At 46.7% G+C, this 20,934-nt stretch overlaps 1 protein-coding gene across 1 annotated transcript in view; it reads right to left on the minus strand.

The window, feature by feature from the left end:
- Window positions 1-7,781: 7,781 nt before the first annotated feature.
- NFIA (nuclear factor I A) overlaps window positions 7,782-20,934 on the minus strand; it is a 353,376-nt gene continuing 340,223 nt past the window's right edge. The window contains exon 10 of the mRNA XM_087417277.1: window positions 7,782-10,978. Within this exon, the coding sequence (XP_087273403.1) occupies window positions 10,902-10,978 (77 nt within the window). The 3' untranslated portion in view covers window positions 7,782-10,901. The remainder of the gene's footprint in view (window positions 10,979-20,934) is intronic.

Below are 20,934 nucleotides of genomic sequence, written 5' to 3' on the forward strand. Positions count from 1 at the left end.
GGGCGGAGAGCAGATCCAGAGGGACAAATAAAAGCTGGCGGACACACGCAGCACCCGTTCCCTCACAGAACGAGGCGGCTTTTATGTGCTGAGCACCGTTCGGGTGCTGGGAAGAGGGCAGCGAGCCAGACTTACATTTGGGACAAGCTCTGACTTAGAAATGTCCTCCTCCTCCCCCTGCATGTTTGCACACACAGGTGGGTCACACACAGGAAGTTATTAATCTAAGAAACTCTCGGGGCCTCAGTCTCCTCACCTGCTCGTACTGCTTTCATGGGCTAGGTTATATGTGCACGCGCGTGTAAAGTTCTTAGAAACACACGTTCGTGAAGTGAGGGCTCACCCAGTGCACGCTGGCTGTCACTGCTATGATCGCTGTTGATGTTTGTTCTTCCAGCCAGTCTCTTGGGCTCTCCCTGGTCTTTGAAGACCTAGCTGGTCACCTCCTCCCCCCTGTGGCTCCCCGCCCTCGGGCACAGTTTGTGCACAGACTGACCAGCTCCTGATGCCCTCCTGGGTCTTGTGAGGCCATGGTGCCGTTCTTCAGTTTGCATGTCTCCTCTGCTCACTCGACTCTTCAGGGGTGATCTCAGGTTCATCTTCTCCAGCCCGAAGTTCAGGCCCATGGGAAGTATCAACAATGTTGGTCGAGTTTGTTTTGAATGACTACACAATGAGCTTTTGTAGTTTCACGGGAAGGAGTGTGGCCCCGCCGATGTTCAGAACCCACGATGGTGGAAGCACAAGTAGCTAATGAGCTGGATGAAGCGATCCTGCGGCCCCGAGGAATCCACCCTGCTGCTCCCCAGAGCCTGATCAGATCTCTTCTCCCCGCCATGGATTGACTCCTGCCCCCGAGGGCACATTCACACGGGAAGAGAATGCTCACTGAACACGGAGGCGAGGACCGACAGACTTTTGCCTGAGTTTTCAACCAGGATTATTTATCCTGTTCCCCTTTAAGGTGGCAGGTGGCTTCTTTGTTGCTGGTGACCAGCAGTGGGTGGTAGAGGAGGACAGAGCTGTAGACTCTCCCTCAGCCTCCCGTCTACCTGTCGGGGGGTCTGGGGTCGGAGCAGGTGGAGAACAGCTCCGGGAGGCCCTTCCACTTGGCCCAGTTATTCTGCCCACGGCTTCCAGAGCCAGGGCGCGAGTTCCTGGATCCATCCCATAACTGCGAGGAGCACGGGGTCAACGTCCAAGGCCACGAACACGCTTCCAATCTAACGGTAGAACACGTTTAACTACGCAACAGGGATGCAATCCACAAAATTGAGACTGGAGAACTCTTCAGGACAAATGACAGGTTCTTCAACAAATAATTGCAAGGAAAAAGAGGAGGGGACCTACAGATCTACAGACTTAAGACACATACACACCACTTACTGTCTGGACCTTATTTGGATCCTTATTTGGACAAACTATTAAAAAAATCATAAGATGGTTGGGAGTATTTGACACTGGTTATTTGATGATATTAAGGAATTATTGTGAATATTTAGGGGTGTGATTTTGAATATATTTTAAAAGAGAGTCTTTGTCTTGTAGAAATGTATTTTGAAATATTTATAGATGAAATACATGATACCGGAGATTTGCTTCAACATAACCTGGGCGTGGTCAATCTGGGGATGGGGTGTGGAGGGGTACCAGGTGATCATAAGTGATGGAATGGGGGTTCATTAATCATCTCTCTTCCGTACATACGTGGTATTTTTCCATAACAGATTTTAAATGTGACAGTAGAAATAAGTGTACTTTTTGTTTAACTGGGGCTCCCTGTAATGAACTTGAAATCCACACTGAAGGTGCCAGGTGGGAAGTGAAAGCAGAAGGGGCTTGTGCGTTTCAGAGATGACGAGCAGCTAGTTCATGCAGTGCGGGTTCTCCTGCAAGGCCGTGGGAGCAGCTGAGTGTGGACCGAAATGGGACCCAGAGCCGGGGTGGCCCCTGGCTGGGTTCTCTCCAGTGGAGCCTAGCGCCTGAATGGTCCTTCCCAGCACACCCATCCGCACCCACTGAGCCCCCAGGCCTCTCTCTCAGGGAGCGTATTCCTTGTACAGGTGAGGAAACTGAGGCTCAGAGAGAGGTGGAGTAACTCTAATATCATACAGCCAGTAAACGGTGGATGTGGGGCTCACACCAAGCCCTCTGGTTTCAAGACCAGACTTCTTTCTGCTGTGCAGTGTTGCCCTCCCAGCAGTCCAGGGCTGCAAACGACACTCGTTGTCCTGTGGCTGATACTGTGCTGGGCATTCTACACACACTCACTCATTTAACTCTCTTAATGACCTCATAAGATAAGCACTATTCCTATTTCCATTTTACAGACGGGGAAACTGAGGCCCTGATGTCACAGCACGAATAAAAGGAGAACTCGAGATTTAAGCCCAAACATGTCTGGCCTCAAGCCTTCAACTGTATCTTTTATGCTACTTCTTCCTACTTAATCGAGGCAGGTGTTGGATAAAAGTTCCTTCAGAATTCACCTAAACGGAGGCCTGGCAATGACCACCAAGAGGGCTCACGCCATCAGGACGCTGAGAGAAGGCCTTATCGCTACATTTTGGACCCATCCATTTATGTTTTAGTCTCAGCATTCACATGGCACGCACAACCTGCCAGGCCTCTGCTCAGCACTGCACAGACGTTAACTCACACGTCATCACAACAGCCCTGGAAGGCGGTGGGTACTGTTAATTTTATTCCCATCTTACCAATGGGGAAACTGAGGCACTTGCCAGCACCACAGAGCTAATAAAATACAGAGCCAGGAATCAACCTAGCGCGTCTTGGCCCTCGTGGGTCTCCCGATTTCCATGTCTTCCGCACCCCGGGTCCTGCACCTGCCATGACCGGTCCTGAGCATGCCAGCGAAGGAGCGGTGTGACAGACTGTAACCCCAACCTCCTGACTGCAGACGAGAAGGACCACAGTGCTACTGTCAGCTGGTAGTGAGCGGAAGGAGGTGGCTGATTCTGTTGAATTTAAACTCCACGGCACGTGCGTGTGGAATTGCTCTACTCACTTGAGTCAGAAATGTGTTCTGAGGACTGACTACACCTTTCTAGAGCTGCAATAACAGGAGAAAATGTTACATTTAATGGGATAAATCCCCTACAGGACTTGGCCCATGGACGAGCTCCATACACAGCAGCTGTGAATACCCTTCTCGCTCACCTGTGCCCTCTCCTCTCCCTCACAGCCCACCACCAGGCCTGCTCCCCCATCGCTGCCGTCTCCACGCCGCACACCTTTCCTCCTCCCAGACCAGGCTGTAGTAACGTCCTCCAGCTCCCCTGAGGGAGGATTACCTTCCTGGTCCCGCTGACCCCAGCGCGGCCACGTGACCACTCTGGCCAGAGTGTGCGCATCAGCTCCAGATGGAACTGTTAAAGGCCCGTGGTGTGTGTGAGCTGTCTCGTGCCTTTCCCCACTGATGGCACGTCCAGGCAGCGCTGCCTATGCCCCTGGGTCCTAGAACGAGGAGACTCTGCATGGAGGCCCCAGGCGACCCTGGACAGACCTGCAAAACAAGACGTGAACCTTTCTTGTCGTGGGCCACTGAGATCTTGGACTTGTTTGCATCATGGCCTAGATTCAGCCCCGTCTGACTGACACTCGTTTAGGACGCATAGGGGGTAGGACAAAGGGCCCTCATGCGCCTGCAGGCCTGCAACGGCCTGACCTGAGTGTCAAGCTTTGTCTTGCACCCTCTTCCCTCTCCTTTCCTCCTCTTCACCCAGACAGGCCTCCTTCAGCCCCACAGCTGCCAAGCTCCATTCTGCTATGGGCTCCTCGGACGCGCTGCCCCCTCTGCCCGGAACGTCCTCCCCAGCCCACTGTCAGATACAACACCCAGGCGTGGTTTAAGCAAATGACGACAACGGCTTCCATAGCATTAGCAATTTTTTATTTTTCCTTTTTTGTTGCATAGGAAATGCAGTACTTGCTTCCAGTAATCGTATTGTAATGTGAGAAGGTGGTAGCACTAACGGTTGAATACAAGAGTTAAACTAATCCACACCAGCGCAAACACCTGTGGAGATTTAGTTGAATAAGAATGGACGCCCACAGAGATTCTCAACCCATTACAAATTTTCACAGAACACAGTAAAACGAAAAGGTAACTATGAGAGTCAACACAAGCATACTAGAGGCACAGGGGGCCCGGCTCATAAAAACACATCAAACCGAGTTATTAACACGGGGTGTTTAGTTTCACAACGGATCTCTTATCGTCACTGGAAGTGTTCAACCCCATCCCCCCAATTTGAAATGAAAACCCAAGGTGTCTGGAGGAACAGGTGTCCAGCGGGGGTGGGAAAAGTCCCCGGCAAACTCTGTTCTGGGGAAGGGGTCAGGGCGGAGGGACGGGATCGTGTCCACCTTGGAAGTCTCCTCCAGGGCCCCCCAGACCTGGGAAGGATCGGGCTCTAGGCTGTGGCGACCCTGCCCAACGCCTTGGAGGGGCAGAGGCCGCTCTGAGACCAGGGAGAAAGGGTGGGGCTGGCCGCTCTCTCAAACTCCATCTCAATGCTGCCAGCGGCCTTGTAACCTTCGGTTGAGGTGTTTAAAAAAAAGTGCTAATTTATAGACTATTATGAAAAATATAATTAAAAAATAACACAAACAGAATCAAAAGGGGAAAAAAAAAGCATCTGTCATTTTGAGAAGTCAAGCACAAAACAGCAGGAAAAACAGCCCCTTTCATTGCTGGCACTGCAGAGAGAGGACGTTCCCATTCCCCGGGGAGGGTGCTCTGCTGGCACTGCAGGCGGCACCTGCACCATAAGCGCTGTGCTCCAGACACCTTCCGGAAACTGTGTTCTGAACTAAACAGCACAAGGACCACATGTGAGCCCCGTGATGCCAGCCCCCAGGCGAGGTCCCCCGCCACAGAGCTGCCTCCCCGTCTCAGCTGCACAGCCCCCTTATCTGTCTGAGCATTTCTGGATCTGCTCCCCACGTCCCCGTCCCCCTAATCTGGTTACGTAACCCTTCGGGGCATAAAAGGCAGATGGGTGCTGGCTTAGGAAAAAAATGAGAGGAAACATTTAATTTGGGAAGCAGTTTCAAATTTAGACCCCAAAAAAGTATATTTAAAAAAATCCCGTGTTAATAGCAAACTTCTTTTTCTTATGAATCGGGCCCAAAGTTTGTACAGTTTTATTTTTGAAGAAAATATCGCAACTGTGCATGAAACTAAATAGCCACGTGATTTCTTACAGATTTTTTTTCATTTTTTTCTTTTACTATGAGGGAGTCTGACGTGAAGACGATCAAGCATGGGTACCTGGCTGCACACTGTCCCTTAAGAAAATGCTTCAGGATTAGCTAGCTTCAGGCGAGGGTAGAGGAGAACGCCCCTCACTGGAAATGTTCTCTAGTGTCTTCGTAGCAGAGTTCTTGAGATTCAAACGGCCATTTTGAGACAAAAGTCTTGCCAGGGACTGATTTCGGAAATCAAACACCCATGCTTGTCTCCTAGGAAAAAGAAAACAAAAAACAAAAACGAAAACAAAAACACAAGTAATACTGAGTTTAAGTAAATGTATACCTCCAAAATACTGAAAACAGCCCAAATCAAGAAAAGACAGAATTTGCGTTCTCAGTGAAATACCTTTAAACCTAGCTGACGAGAACCAAGGCAGAAAAAAAGACTAACATAAGTCTGAGTACTGTTCATACAGGTCACTAAGCACTATGGAACAGCATGCACTAATATTGTATGGGTATTTTACATCACCTATACCAGAAGGTCCTGACTGACAGACAGCGAAGGCTACCGGTGTAGAAAATCTTACTTCAGAAGAGCTATATAATACAGATTTCACAGGCACTACATTTTAATATATCAGGTATTATGCTGGTTTTCTTATAATTCTTTCTGTCCTAAAGCTGGCATTATAACAATGACCAAAAAGGCAAGGATTGAAGTAAACGGAAAGTAGATACCAAAGTGATAGTTTTTCTTCCGAGAGGTTAGTGCATAGTTGTCATGCAGATAAACACTGCTATGCATTTACACTGTGGGGAAGCAGAGTGAATTGCGCCCAAGTTGTCACATTTGTGTAAATCATTTTGTCAGCCTGTAATAGCACCATGTAATGGATTTGCATTAAACATTAAATTGATTTCAGAATTGGTGACACAGTATTCACTACAGTTAAGTGCTATGGAATAGCTTCAATGTTACCTGCTATATATCAAAGCAATTTTCATCCCACTGCTTTTTTATTGGGAAAAATAAAAGGAAAACACACACGACACTAATTAGACAAATGCACAGCCTTGGACGTGGAGAAGGCAGAGCCGGTTTACTGTCCAACAGTAAATACACGCATTGACTTCAGGACAAAATGGGCCTTGGAAGCCGATTTGTATGCAAGCTCTGTTGGGGCAGTGCAGTGCTCTGCGACTGTCCGGGACAGATCTCGAGGGGGCGGCGGGGCGCCCTGAAGCTCTCCTACAGCACCATGCCACTCGTGTTTTTAATTTGTTCTATGGAGGCCTGCTACCGGGAAGAACAAATGAAAGACAGAGAGAGAGACCAACACCACTACAGACAGAAAGCTCTTTCCAGAGACTTGATGCAAAGTACATTAAATGACATTCTGGGAAACCCCTCCCCCCAAAAATTCACAAGGAAAAAATGTTTTTCTTACTCCAGATGTCATCAATATTTTATGACACCGTAACTGCAGAATCCAGATCGTATGAGGATCAGGGTCTGAAAAGTGAGAGACCAACTTTTTGAGGTGGGTTTTGCACATTCCCGTGGGCTGACTGAATGCCAAGACTGGGAAGTTGGGTTCCTTTACACTTCCACGGTCAGAGAATGGGGAAGGCCAGCTTCGCAAGCACACCTGGTCAGCCTGCAGGTGCCCACACCCGACTGCGGGGTGGGTGGGGCGGGGAGGAGCTGGCCTTAGGTGACCGTCATGTCAAGGTGTGAAGAAACATAAAAGTCAGTTCAAACTGCAAAGGAAAGAAAAAGGCTCTGGGACGGACAGAGTGGCATTGGGGAGCGGGCCTCTGCCCAAGAGTGGTCAGTAAAGGAGCATTTTAGTGGCAGGGGGACGGGCCAGAAAAAAGCATATAGAAAAATTACAAGATTTAGTGTTTGTGCCTCTGATGTCAGTTCCCAAAGAAAAACATGGAGAGTTATTTGAAGGGCTTATCTTTGCCAATATTGTTAATGTCATTTGACGGGAGAGAAAAAACTCAAGTGTCTCAGAATGCAGGGCTGGGCCTCCATGTGCCGACAGCCCTCAGACCGTCAGTCTACACCCCAGGCAGCAAAGTCTTCCTCGCACACCTTTGCTCGGCTTTTCATCTAAAAGGGTGAACACTCGTACTGTTGGTGTTTCCTTTTTCCTGCTTGATCACAACTGGACTAGTTTCCTGCTGCTTTCTGGACAATGAAACATGAACAAAAACGTAACTTAGTGTATTTAATACTTGACCCCTGTCCGTTATCACCTAGACTGCCTCCCTAATGTTTTAAAGCCTTTAAAACATTTTTTTCCTACTTAATCTGTTCAGAGTTCCCTAATTTTAGCTTCATCAAACTTAATACAACAAAATACCTTCAAAAATACAGCATACCTGTAACATCCATTTACAATGGTTTTTCAGTAGACCTATACTTCTCAAGCATAGGAATATGCTATACCATTGAGAGAAAAAATAACTGTATTTAAATACTTACAAAAAAAAAGGAAACAGGAAAGTTTTAAACTTAAATCCAGTTCCCAAAGGGGGAGGGGGGTGGAAAAGAAAGCCATTCTCTGAATGCTGCCTTTGTAATAACAATCAGAAATTTCACTAGGCTAATTTGACAGAAATTTTCCTCATTTAAACAACATACAAAAGTCCTGCATTATAAAATCGGGTAGGATAAATCAGCATAATCAATAAAACTATACAACATACAAACCACACGTCTTCTGAGTGGGCAGTTTATTCTCTCTCTTTGCGTCATGACTACAACATGCTCACTAAAAACAACTAGAGCTGCCCAAACTATTGCTTAGTTTGTTTTGTTTTAAAAAAAAGGGTGCAATTTTATCATATATACAACCAATTTACTGGTAATACCTTGGCTTATCGCAAGGCTCTGACAAAATGTTTGTCTAGGCTTTCTTCCCTTCACTGTGAAGCACTGAAAGCTGCTATTGTTTCTTTCTCTCTTAGTGCACATGTCATAATAAAGTAATGCCCAGCTAAGAGCTACGGGGAAGGCAAAGGATGCTGGCTGGCTACAGGAGGCAACACCGTACACTGACAACCACAGGACAGACAGCGCCAACAACTACTCAACCACTTGTCAGACACGTATGAAAATCCAAAATGTTTTATTTTATTTTTTTTTCCTTAAATAGAGATAACCAGTAAACAATTTTCAGAACTTGGAAGTTTAAAAACGTGCATATAAAAATGGGCATTACATACTTTTTATTGAATGCGGATTGACTGCAGTCTGCTAAGAAAAATGGGGTGTGGGAGCTGAAGAAAAAGGAAGTTGTCTTTTTTTTTTTTTTAAGGCTTGCTTGTGAAAGGAACAGTTGTAAAAAAAAAAAATTGCTTGAAGCAGGGTCAGCTTAGTGCTTCACAGTTTGACTGCTTCTCTAAGAGGAGCCCTTCCTGCGCACGTGCATTCAAAAATCACAAAAAAAGTACAAAGACAAACACCCAAAACACACTGCGTCAAGTGCAGCACTGACTTTGGTCAAATTAAAGAAATAAAGGAAAAATGAATCATTGCTAAGCTTTTCTACACGATATAAGCAGGTATTGCATATTTTCATATATTTGGGGGAAAATAAAGGAAGACTCCAAACAAACTGTAAAATGCAGCAACATCCAAAATACCGATATTCTAAGCATCTACGGATCTCAGAATAGCACTGCCACTGACCACGAGGACAATAAGACTACTATCCATGGACAACTACCTTCCTACTCAGTGCTCGGTGTTGAAACGGACGATGGCTGACATAGAAGTCACATTTACAAAAGTGTCTCCAAATGCTCGACAGGGAAACCCCTTCAACAGAGGGGCATGTGCAACAATTCCACAAATAATCGCTATCCAGGGCAAGGCACATTGATATGGAATTTTTGTTTTCGTGCAAATTAAGGAAAAAAAACAAAACAAAACAACATTGTTTCGGGGGAAAGATGAGGAGCAAAGTGTCTTCCCAAGAATTTCAGTTACTTGATTGTATAGGACAGTAGTAGAACCCTTCTGAAGGGCTGGAAACATAGTTTAAAGGCAAGTGCCTAAGGAAGGATTACAATATTGTGTCTTAATGCACTCTATTTTATCCTACGTTAACTATATAAAAACTAGCGACTAACACTAGAACATGCAGAGCCTCTCTCCGGCGGGGCTGCCGCCAGGACGTGGATATACGTATATAGCACAGGGACCTTCTCGTCGGTGCCTGGGAAGCAAAGGCGCGCTTCGCTGTCTGGTAGAAAAATCACTTGCACTTTTTTTGTTTTTTTTTTCTGTTTTTTGTGTTTTTTTATATAAGATACAGGACATTTGGGGGTGCAAACTTTTTTTTCCCTAACAAGTACCCTGATCTGAATGGGTACCAGCATTTGTGTCAGTATTGGTTTCACTTTTATTATTACTATTTTTTTTTCCCATAGCCCAGTTCAGGGGCGCAAAGGTCTTTAAAATTTCTGGACAATCTCTGGTACAATGAAGTGTCTGATAACCAATAAATCCTATGTTGCCGAATACATGTACAAATTTTTAGAATTGGCATTATCCATTATAGTGACTTCTAGCTTATAAAATTAACAGATACCATGATTTCATTTTAGTTATGTGCTTTGATAACAGAAATAATTAATTAGCATTTAATGTAGTTATTAACATATTGTGGTAAAAGCACCATTAGATTTGTTTTTTTGTTTTTTTTTTTAAATTTTCCTTCAGTTTGTAAAGGGATACAAGTTTAACAATAAAAAACATAAAAAGCAAAAATAGCTCCCCTTTTTCTTGCAAGGCTGTTTTTTACCCCAATAATTTAGAGTCCTGGGGTGGAAGGACTTGAAAAACAAAAATAGAATTTTCAACAATCTCTATCTTACAAAGATATTTAGCTATCCAATGAAATTGCACTTTACTCAATTCAAAATTCGATTGTTTTGATTGATTCCTGTCAGTTTCTGTCAAAACAGACCATCTTCCCCATTTCCACATGAATTTGTGTGTCATTGTTGAAATTGTTGAAAAAAATGTTTTTTTTTTAAATGTAAGTGCAGCATTTCAAAACTTTTAAAAAACTGAATAGTAGTAGTAGTAGTTTGCCGTTTTCGGAATTGTTCTGCAACATGAGTGGTCACTGTCCTCGCGGGCCGTTACACGTCTAACTGCTGAACCGAACTAAGAGAAAAAACAGGAGAGGGACATAACTGCGTTTTCTTTTTCCAAATGTTACAGAAAAACATGCTCTTTGACTGTCCCGTAAGTTATATATTGCAGATCTCAGCTACTACAAAAGATTTAGTTCTCCATGCGCCTCCTGATTGCTCGAGGAGGCGCACACCTACGTGGGTCAATTCATGAAATACTGTGAAACAGCCGGGCTCCGTAAGGAAAGTGTTACAACGGGGCGTCAGCGAGCAGGGCAGACGCCTCTCACCACATCACCTCATGCTCATGCAACCACCGAAACACTTCTGTTACAGAGCCCAACCGTTTCCAGCACCATATGAGAAAATTACAACAGTCCCTAAAGTATTTAAAAAAAATCCCAAAAGGTGATGGCCTTTGCTGTTGGACCATATGCTCGCTGTTTCCAGGTACAAGTCGATCTGACTCTCCCCTCCCACTGACAGTGAGGTTGTAACCACGCTGAGCTGAGGATGCGTCCGTGTTACAGAGTTGAGAAGGGGTCAGGTGGTCTGTCTGGTGGACGGTGGGACGCTGCAACTTTTATCCCAGGTACCAGGACTGGAAGACAAAAGGAAAAGTGCAATTAGAGGTACAATTTGGAAAAAAAATGTATTTTAGAAGTTGCCCTTCCAACCACGAAATCAGGATGAAGGGGGGATTCAGTGGGAAAAATAAAGGAATGACGAACAGTAAATCTTGAGACACTGAAAGTGATCTGACTTCTCTGAAACGGAAATTCAATGTCTTTGTTGGAGTTTGAAGAACCTCAGAACGATATTAACATTCTGAGTGTGTCTTACAAAATACAGCATTCACGTCCACTTGAAATACATATACGGGATTGGCAGTCTGGTGGGGGCAGCTACGGGGGCAGGAAGCTTGATCATCTTTGTTTCTCACTGAATCCTCAGTGCCAAGCACAGCGCCTGGGACAGAAGGTTCTCAATCAAGAAGAGCTGAGCGGATGGAGAACAGGCGAGGGGTGGCAGAGCTCTCACTGCTTCACAGCGTCTCCTCTCCAGCGGATGGAGGCTCTGAGATGCTGCTGCAGTGCCCTCTCGACAGGCACAGACGGTGGACAATGACACAGGGTAAGTGGAGGAGAAGGGGAAAGAGCGCTGGTCATTCTGGACAAGCCACAGCATCTCTCTGTCACTCAATTTCCTTATCTGTGCACGAGGCAGACTCTACGATGTAAAACACTCCTTTCAGGTCAATACTCCTAAAATAATATTTTCAAAAATGACACATAATCATCGAGTGGTATTGAGACTGTACCCTGTTACACTACTGTGATGTGTGAAGGGACAAAACAAGCCCACTGCCCAGCTGCTGTCCCTGCTCCTGCTGGCTCAGCATGTCCTAGAGCCCCCGCGGGCCTGCTGGGGCCGCTACCAGCCGCCCTCTCCTTCTACAAGTCCTTAGCTGACCAGCTTTGGGCCTTGCTTCATACGACAGAATTCCGTTCTCTGTGAGCTAAACAAAGTGACCACTATGGTCCACCACCAGAGTCAGTGCCTCAGTGAAATAAAAAAGCCAACGACTTTTGCCAACTTTTCTCTAGTGATATCCTGCCAAATTCACCGCATTTATCATTATTCACAGAAAAATCATCAACTTCTAGCAAAAGTGCATGCTTCTGAATTCTCTGAGTTGACAGTATCAGAAAGGGTTTGGGTTGATTCAGTCAGATGACGGCTCATCTGTGTCTAAGATTCACTGCGATAAAGCAAGGACTGGTTTGATCGAGAGCTAAAGGGTGGGATGACGGTTACATGGAAGTCGTGTAAGATTCCCCAGTCACACAAGCTACCTTTGATCTCCAGAGGAGCTGACAACACCTAAGCCCAAACCGAGAACCACTCATCCTCACGCTCTTCTTAGAGGTGATTCTGAAACCACATGCTCTGAGGAACACAGTAAAGCCTCTTGTGACCTGAAAGGCCACCATCCTGGCAAACACTTGCGGCCACAGACTCACTGGACAGAAGGACGGAGAGGACACTCCAGGCTGCATCTGAGCAGGTCTCTCCCGAGAGCAGACTCCGGCCCGCCACAGAGCCGTGTTCTCCCTCCGACAACAGTCTCAAACTACTGGTGCAGGGAATAAAGCTTACGATCTCTGTTCTCACACTTGTTAAGTTGGTTGTGAGATTCCAGACTTCTTCAGTCTGACACTACCTAGCAAACGCCAGGAAGCAGGGAGTCAGCAGGGGGAGTAGTTTTCCGGACCACAGTTTCTGGACACAACCTCAGCTACAAAAATCTGCAGTGCCTCTGCACTTCTCTAAAAAGCAAAGCGGAAAAAAAAAGTTTCTTCACACATCTTACTATTCAGTGTGTGCCTTGCTGACAAGGTTACCCAGAGCAGCTCTGTAATCCTTCACTGAAATAGGCTTTATTGATTGCTCTGGTCTATTGTTCTCCTTTCAAGTCCCCCAAGTTCAAGTTCATCCTGGTGTTACATCATGTCTGGTTGCTCTTAGCAACCAGACAGACCCAGACGTGACTATCATTAGCAAGAAACCCTCCGCTCTCCTCCCACCAACCTTCCAGTGGCTCTGACGTAGCAGGCCCACTGCAAACACATTGCAGTATTTATTCTGCCTAATTTATGACCCACACAGCAAGCAAGACCCCACTCCAAAAACCAACACTGCTGTATATTTGATTAATCTGTCTTTCTCTGGCACTTGGGAAAGTTAGACAAAGGACTAATTATTGTGTTGCACTCTCCACACTTTTCTTTGGGGGGTGAATATTTGCATGGGAAAGAAAACTACAAGGCCCAGCATCAATGCCCCCCCTATTTTTTTTCTTTCTGCCCTATTGACATTTCATGAAATACTTTAGCTGCTTAAGGGAATTAGAAAAAAAAATGCGATGTGAATGTTACTCCTTCGGAGTTGGTATTCAGTAACACAAATCAACTCATGACATGTTTAAATTTAAATGCTAACCACACACTCTCAGAGTCACTTTAAAGGTTAGTTTGTAATCAATAGAAGTTGCTGACTCCGGGTTTTTGAGCTGCACACTGCAGCTCTCGTGCTTTCATCTAACGTTAAAGCTTTCAAACTTTTTTTTTCCTTGAGATGATTTTAGCCATGATTTGCAGATACAGAGGGCTATTGTGCTCTGACCAGTAACATGTCAATAGAGGCAGAGCTGCCCTGTGGCGGGGTGTCAATGTGACTCCTGAAGGCAGGGGTTGGGGGTCTTTAACAACCCGTGAAAAAAACTTAATTAACCCTTTCAGGCCCAAACCAAAACCTATTCTTAGACTTTTTCACTTATAATTTGACCATTAGTACTTATTTCGACATCACACTAATCTTCATGACAATTAACTCAGCTACTTGACCAAGGCGGGGGGGGGGGGGGGGGGGAGGGGGATTGAGATCTCTTTGATTAAATCATTTATCTGCCGAGATGGCAGATAAATAGTTATAATAATAAAACAATTTTATCCATTTCACCAAATTTTCTCATCATCAGTTTGTAGCTGAAGACGCCCCTAATTCCATTTTGATGAGAGTGATAGTCACACATGTATAGGCCACTTGCTTTCTATAAACTTCCACGAACTACTAACAACATCAAATGGATAAAGATAATGTTTGGAAAAGCCCATTTTCCTCTTGTGATATTTTCTTATAAAATCTATTATGCAAGCAGTGCAAGTTTGAAAATATTACTTGAAGAATGATTCTGAGCATTTTCTTCTTGGTCATACAAGAAAAATATTAAAGAAATCTGAGACTGTTAAATTGTTGGGGTTGAGTAGCAAATCACTGGGAAAACGTTGCCACAATAAACGAAATTCATTTATGGAGAGTCAAAAACTTGTCTCCATTTACTGACATACGCTTACGTTTCACATGCTTTCTGCCTTCGTATTTCACAGCCCTTAATCCAACCTAGTGTATCCAGATGGCTACAAAGGAACCTCTGTCCCTTATCTACAGTGAGCTCCAATACTACAATACCATCCAGGACGATGCTATCTCGACACATTCACATTAAGGAAGTAAACACAGAGCTTTGATCTATTTCTTCCTCAGGAGCCCTCAACTATGTTGTCTTGGAGGTCCATAAATCCATTCCCACAAAGGCTCCAGTTAAGGAGAATTACTCTACAGTTTCCACAGTTTGGGATGTGCTGGGGGGAGGGGGTAATTGTCCTCTCTCTGTGCTCAAGGTGAAACATCAAAAGGGATCCAGCCCAGGACCAGAGCTCTGCTTTCCTTTCCTCCAGTCAAATGCAGAAGTAATCTCATCAGGTCGGAAAGTGCTGACTAAGGATTTAATAAAGTGCCTGCAGATGTGGCGTCTCTAAGGTATTCAACTCATGTAATGCAAAACAGCTCCACACTGAATATGCTTATAAAATTTCATTTAACCATTGCAGCGTGACTTCTTTCCCCTGCGTTCTCTCAGGAGTTTTATCACACTTCCCGCCTCTTTATTTATGGCTCCATGAAAGTTCGAACCACATTCTGCCAGGATCCTGGAATACTCAGAGCGGTCAGGTTTTATGACCTATAAACAACATCTACAGGGCATCCTAAACAGGAAGCCTGCAGTGGCGGCAGGTACCTGACCAAGCAGGCTCCTCCCTTCCTCCGCCCCATGGAGGGCAGGTCAGGAAACTGAGGCTGTCTTCCAAAATCTGGTCATGAGGTTGTGGAGACAAGGTTGATGAAGACTCAACTCTTGGTTAACAACAAACAAACATTCTAATGAGAATAACAACTTTTTTAAAGGCCTCTGATATACTCTCGTCACTAAGAGGGCAGGATGCACACTTAGAAACAAAAGGAAACACAAGTCTGTCTGAGATAGCTATATTTTACTTTAAGCAAAAAAAGGAGAGGGTGCTGGGGGTGCGGGGTGGGGAGGGCGGAACAGACTGTGACGCAGCAGAATCTGTTTTTCAAATTAAAAAGTTAAACAAAAGGCCTCCAGGGCAAAGTTGAACACTGCGGAAGGAGGCTGTTAATGTGGAATCCAGAATTGGGTGTGACGCTTTGCCTTCTTCTCCAGGCAAGGTGGGTTATTTAAGGACATTCACACACATAAAACAGAAACACACAAATCCAGGGGGCCTCGGCCCCACGCCCTGCAGGCCTGACTCTCCATCAGCCCCAAACAGGATGCCGCCCGCCAACACCACTGCCACCACTATCCTGACTTCTCTCCTGAGGACAGGCAGTCTCCGCTGGGTCACACGAATCCAGTTAGTCATTTTTGGCTTCCTGCTCTTGTTTGGATGAGCTAAAGTCCACTGTTTAGCCCAAATGAGCTGCCCTTGGCAAATGAGCCAAAAGCCCGATGGCCTCCCCCGCCCCTTTCCAATACAATGGAAGTGGACAGGGCCTCTGAGTGGACTCCGAGGTCCTCACATTGGAATACCCCATTTGGGGCATTTCTTCACTCACTCAGCAAGTACGAGGGGCCTACTGTGCGCTCGGCACTACAGATGCTAAGCTGTGAGGACACAATCAACATGGAACCCGCTCTCAAGAACTCGCCATGCAGCAAGAAGGCGCTGGGTTTTAGACTTCTACACCCTTCAAGACACCAGGAACCCTGCTTTTCTGAGTAGGAGCTTTATAAACTTATGTCGACTGATGAGGCTGAGCATGCAATGCCCAAGGACCCAGGATCAAGTCCTACTTTTCCACTGAATAGTTGTGTGACTTCAAGTATGTGTCTCTGTGCTCGGGCCCCCAGAGGACTGGTGAGGACCATTCTGCATCACGAGAGGAAAGCAGTTTTTACACTGGTTTCTTCTGAAAAAGTGACATGCTGTACACAGGAGTCAGTTATCAATATTGCCAGCCAGGGGCTTTGATCTTCGCAGTCACTTTTCTTGTATGATTTTGTTAATTAAAGAAAGCCTGTTTTCAATAACACTAAGCCAAGGCTGGTTCATCGTATAGGAAACAATGAAAACGCAAATGGGCCGAGACTGGCCCAGCTTACCTTGTGGCCTTATCTTTCCACCGCTTGTACTCAACACTTGTGCTGTGTTCAACTTCTTCTGGATCCCCCAAGCCGAGTGCCCTCTCCCTGCTGAGCCCTGGCACGGCCGCAGCCCCTGCCTGGCTTGGCTAACACTTACTAGCCTTCGTCGGCTCACACCAGCAGGCTCATCTTCCTCCGGGTCTGTCTGCAGGCCTTCAGCCCCGGCTGCCCTCTGTCACAGGCACTGACCTGCGTTACCTATTTGCTCCCTGAGAACACTGACCCTCTCCTTACGTGGGGCATCCCCAGTGTCTCGCCCTGTGGCGGGCACAGAGCAGGCCCTGCTAAACACTGCTGAAGAAGGAAGGAGGGAACCAGCTGTTTCCAAGGTTCCCAAGGCCTGGTGTCAGCTCCCCTATACGGCAATCATACCGGTGACGTCTGGCATGGCTGTGCCACAACCATGCTCCTGCCACACGTCCACGTCCCCCAGGTGACAGCGCTCTCCCGAGGGACACAGGCCTCACAAGCCCCCCGGGCCACTCTGACTGAAGAGCTGTTGCCAGCGGCCTCGATAGCATGTGCAATAGTTTGTATGGTGGACGGCTGCCTGCTCTCTCCAAGAGTTGTCCAAACCACCGCTCCCTGGAGAGGCCCCGAGCTGCTCTCAGCCAGACCTCCATTTGGTTCAAACCTCAAGAAGGGAAAACACTCATCTTTTTACACAACAAGCCATCCAGCACCTCCAAACCTCGAGAGCACATACACAATCCACTTATTCTGACTGCTGTTCGGAAGTCTGAGTCTTTCACCAGATTCCAACCCGCCCTAATCTCTGCCTCACCTTCAAGTGCATTTTTTTGGTCTCCCATTACATTTTCATCCTGTAACCTTTTACCCCACGAAACCAAAGCCTTCTGAGTTAGAACTGCACTCTGGCTCACAGGCACTCACCCCGCAGACCTCCTGGAGGGCTGTGCACAGTGAGACCAGGAGTCCACTCACAGATCCCACCATTAAAGCCGCACACCACGGCGCACGAGCGAAATGATCTCAGGCTAGTTAGTGACCACCCGAGGCTCAGTTTTGGACTCTGTAAAATGGAGATAACTGGATTGGTCTTTGCGGGGATTAAACGAGCAGAGAGACCAGAGAGCCAGGTAGAGGGGCCCTCTAACTGTCACCGGGTCGGGCCGTAAGGCGCACGAGAGAACCAGGGGGACCAGTTCCCTCGGAGAGTGACCGCTCAACAGGCAGCGTCTCTTCTTTGATGACAGAACTTTAGTTAAAAGTAGCAGCTGTGTCGGCTCCATCTCCCCAGTTGCAAGAGAAAGTTCTTGAGAAAATAAAAATCTGTCTTTAATTGTGGTATTGAAATCAGAGCGCGAAACCAACAACACAAAAGGAACTGGTCAAGTTGATGAAAGGCACTGGCCCTCGCCTTGCAGGCTCAACCAGCTCTGGAAGCTGAGGGAAGGAGTCGGGCAACCACGGGGGACAGAAACAATCCTATTTTGGTTTTTGTTAGCAAATGGCATACTACACAGATCAGAGACTTCTTATAAAATAAAAACCCCCACTGTACACAAAGCACAGGAAAATGTGAGGAAAAAAGGGAAAAACTAAAAGCAGCTTAGGGTGTGTTAACGCTGCTATTCTGTCAGCTTAAAGAGTATTTTATGCTTGATCAACAGCTCTTTTTTATTGTGCTTTCCTTTCATTCATTCGGGACTTCAAAGCCAGGCCCCACCAGCGTACCTGCCCTTCTAATGAAGCTCGGCTCTGGGAGCCAGAGACCCCCGTGGACACAGCAGTTCAAAGGGAATATTTCAACAATGATTACATTTTGTAAATCTTTTTATGAAAGAGACAGCTTATTTCCTGCTTTTTCAGGAAAAACAGATTCTATCCATTAAAGTGAGCCCACGCCACAGAAGCAGTGCAGGATGAAGGGCGACGACCGATGGAACCGTCCGGAGTCCCCACCTCCTTGGCCAGCATGGCACTGCCAGATTCTCTGGGTGGAGCCGCACCGTGTGCCGGATGGCCCGCTGCGGGAAACACAGTGAGGACGGCTCCGCGGATGAGCGTAGTACCCAGGGCCCTGTGTTCATTACCTGTTCTTTTGTATTTTTGATTCCACAAAGTCCAACTAAACATCAGGCAACCCCTTTATTGCAAAAGTAAGATGAAAGATTTTAGTTACAGATTCATTAAATGTTGTATTGTAATGCTCTGAAACGGGACAAACCTTCTTCCACATGGAAGTTAGCCATGAACAGGTGGGCTCTGGTCTGAAGACACAGCACAGGCTTTCTTTTTGGCTGATGTCTGCTCCAGAGGCAAAAACAAAGATGGCAGCCTAGCCCTTTGTAATTTCTGATTTTCAACATTGAAATAATCTTTCTCTTAGTCTTTCCTTCTTTTATTTTTGGCGGCAAGGAGAGTTGGGGAGAGCAGGGAAGTAAGAGAATATGATTTCCTGGGGAGCTATGAAATGAGAAAAATGTATGTTTTCCACCCATCAGATTCCAACTTTAATTAAATGCCTGTGGTGGAACAAGTGCCCACAGTCGCACGTGGGCTGGCCCAGCGGCGGCTGGGGAGGTAACTTCTCTTGTTTAAGGAGGGATGGGAGTGGAGGCCAGGCTCAGCAGAGCGTGGCCACATCACAGCAATCCCTCCACCAGGCTCCCGCTCCTGCGCCCCCAGGCTGAAAGCCTCTTCCCAAATGCGACTCAGGCTCACAGCAAATCTATCATGGAGGCTTCATGCTCGCTGGTGCAGGTGGATAATGGCAAGCAAGGGGAAAAATGACCTTAGGGTGAAAAGTCCAGTTATTCTCAAAATTCTCCCAAACACATCCTGCTACCGAATGACAGAAGATCTGGTCCTCCGCCAGAAATTAATTCCCAGACTAACCTCTTCAGCCTAGAAGGCCTTTAGTGCTGGATGGCACCTGCCACCTTTGGATGTTCCCACCCCAGGGGCGCCTCCCTGCACGGCCACGAGCATGGGTCTTGGCTTCTCACCCCTTAATCCTCCTCTGCTCATTGTCCCGCACCCTTCCTCCCGTCCTCTCCAGTCCCCCTTCCTGCCCACCTGCCCCCAAGGCCAGGCTCTCCCCTCCCCACCTATGTTTGAGCCCCACAGGAACTTTGGCGGACCCCATCTCTCAAAGGCCATACAAACCAGCCGTCCTCCCCAGTCCATTCACAGATTAAGAAAGGAAGCAAGGAAGAGGCACTCAACTGCAACCATAGGCCTGCTCAGCGGCTGATTGGAGGCTTCCCTCGGGAGCTAAAGAAACGGGGCTGGGTGGCAGAATGTGGAGGAAGTCATCGCATCTTAGTCCTCAGATTCACGAGAAAAGAGAGTGAGACACAAGGCAGCACGGTCTGCGAGTCAGGGACCCTGGCTCAAGTCCCAGCCCAGGCACTGGCTGCGTGGGATCCAGGCACCCTCAGGCCACTCCGACCACACTACAAAGTCCCACTGCTGTGCTTTCTTCCCGGCTCCCACATCCACTGCTTCCAGGGGTTGCCCCTCCCTCCTTCACAGTGCAGAGGTGATACTGGCGGGGCAAAACTGCTCACCGCCCCCACCACACAAGCGTGAGCTTGACCACGGATGAAGTCAGAGGCCTCGATTCTAGCCTCCGGCTTCAGGGATCCGACTTCACGTATCTGCAGAAAGGCCTCAGTACACTAGTTAACACAGCATTTAGGGAGGAAATCAACACGAAAAGACAAAAAGACTTTGAAATACTGGCCTGACACGGGAGCAGCATTGTATTGGCGGCACGGACGGGTCAGGGCTTCATCTGAGCCGGTTACCTGGACAAAAATGGATGATTTCGCGGGCGCTGTCAAAGCTCTGCGTGACACCCCGAAAGCGCAAACTAGAGATCATGAATAATGCTTTCCTCCTCCTTCTGAAAACAGGGTAGGATTTAGGGTTTTATGGCAACAAAACTTGTCTTTGTTAAGACGTGACTTGCAAAACAAACCCATACGAGGGAGTTCACAGTTTCAAATGACAGTACTTTTTTTTTAAATGCTGAAAGAGCAAACACTTTTTACATTCAGATTTATTTCCTTCTAAATTTCCAGATGAAATCTACAACTAAGCAATGAACAATTGGATTCTTCCTGAATATTTCCAAGGAGGTGAGTGGGACGCTCCCTCGTAGGGCTGGGGTGGGGAGCTGTGCCAAGGTGAAGACCCCACAGCATCAACAGTCTACGTGCAGGGTCTTATCAACAATCTGGACATGTACATCATATACATGATCCACCGAGTCACCGGGCTTCCCCGCTGGGAATCCGTGCTTCCTGGAGAGATGTAGCATTCATTCTAACACACAAAATTCAATTCATTTCTATCTTTTTAGTAATGACTTCAGAGATGGTGGAGATCTCACAAGCAAAGACTGCTGAAGACATTTAAGAATGTCTTCTATAAAAACAAGCATGCAAACAAAACCACTTCCTTTCTTTTCAGATAAATTCTACTTGGTGGTGCTCTCCCGGTAACTGGGCGTC

Source organism: Ceratotherium simum, chromosome 2, assembly GCF_057802395.1.
Source record: "Ceratotherium simum simum isolate JZ-2026a chromosome 2, ASM5780239v1, whole genome shotgun sequence".
Lineage (NCBI taxonomy): Eukaryota > Metazoa > Chordata > Mammalia > Perissodactyla > Rhinocerotidae > Ceratotherium > Ceratotherium simum.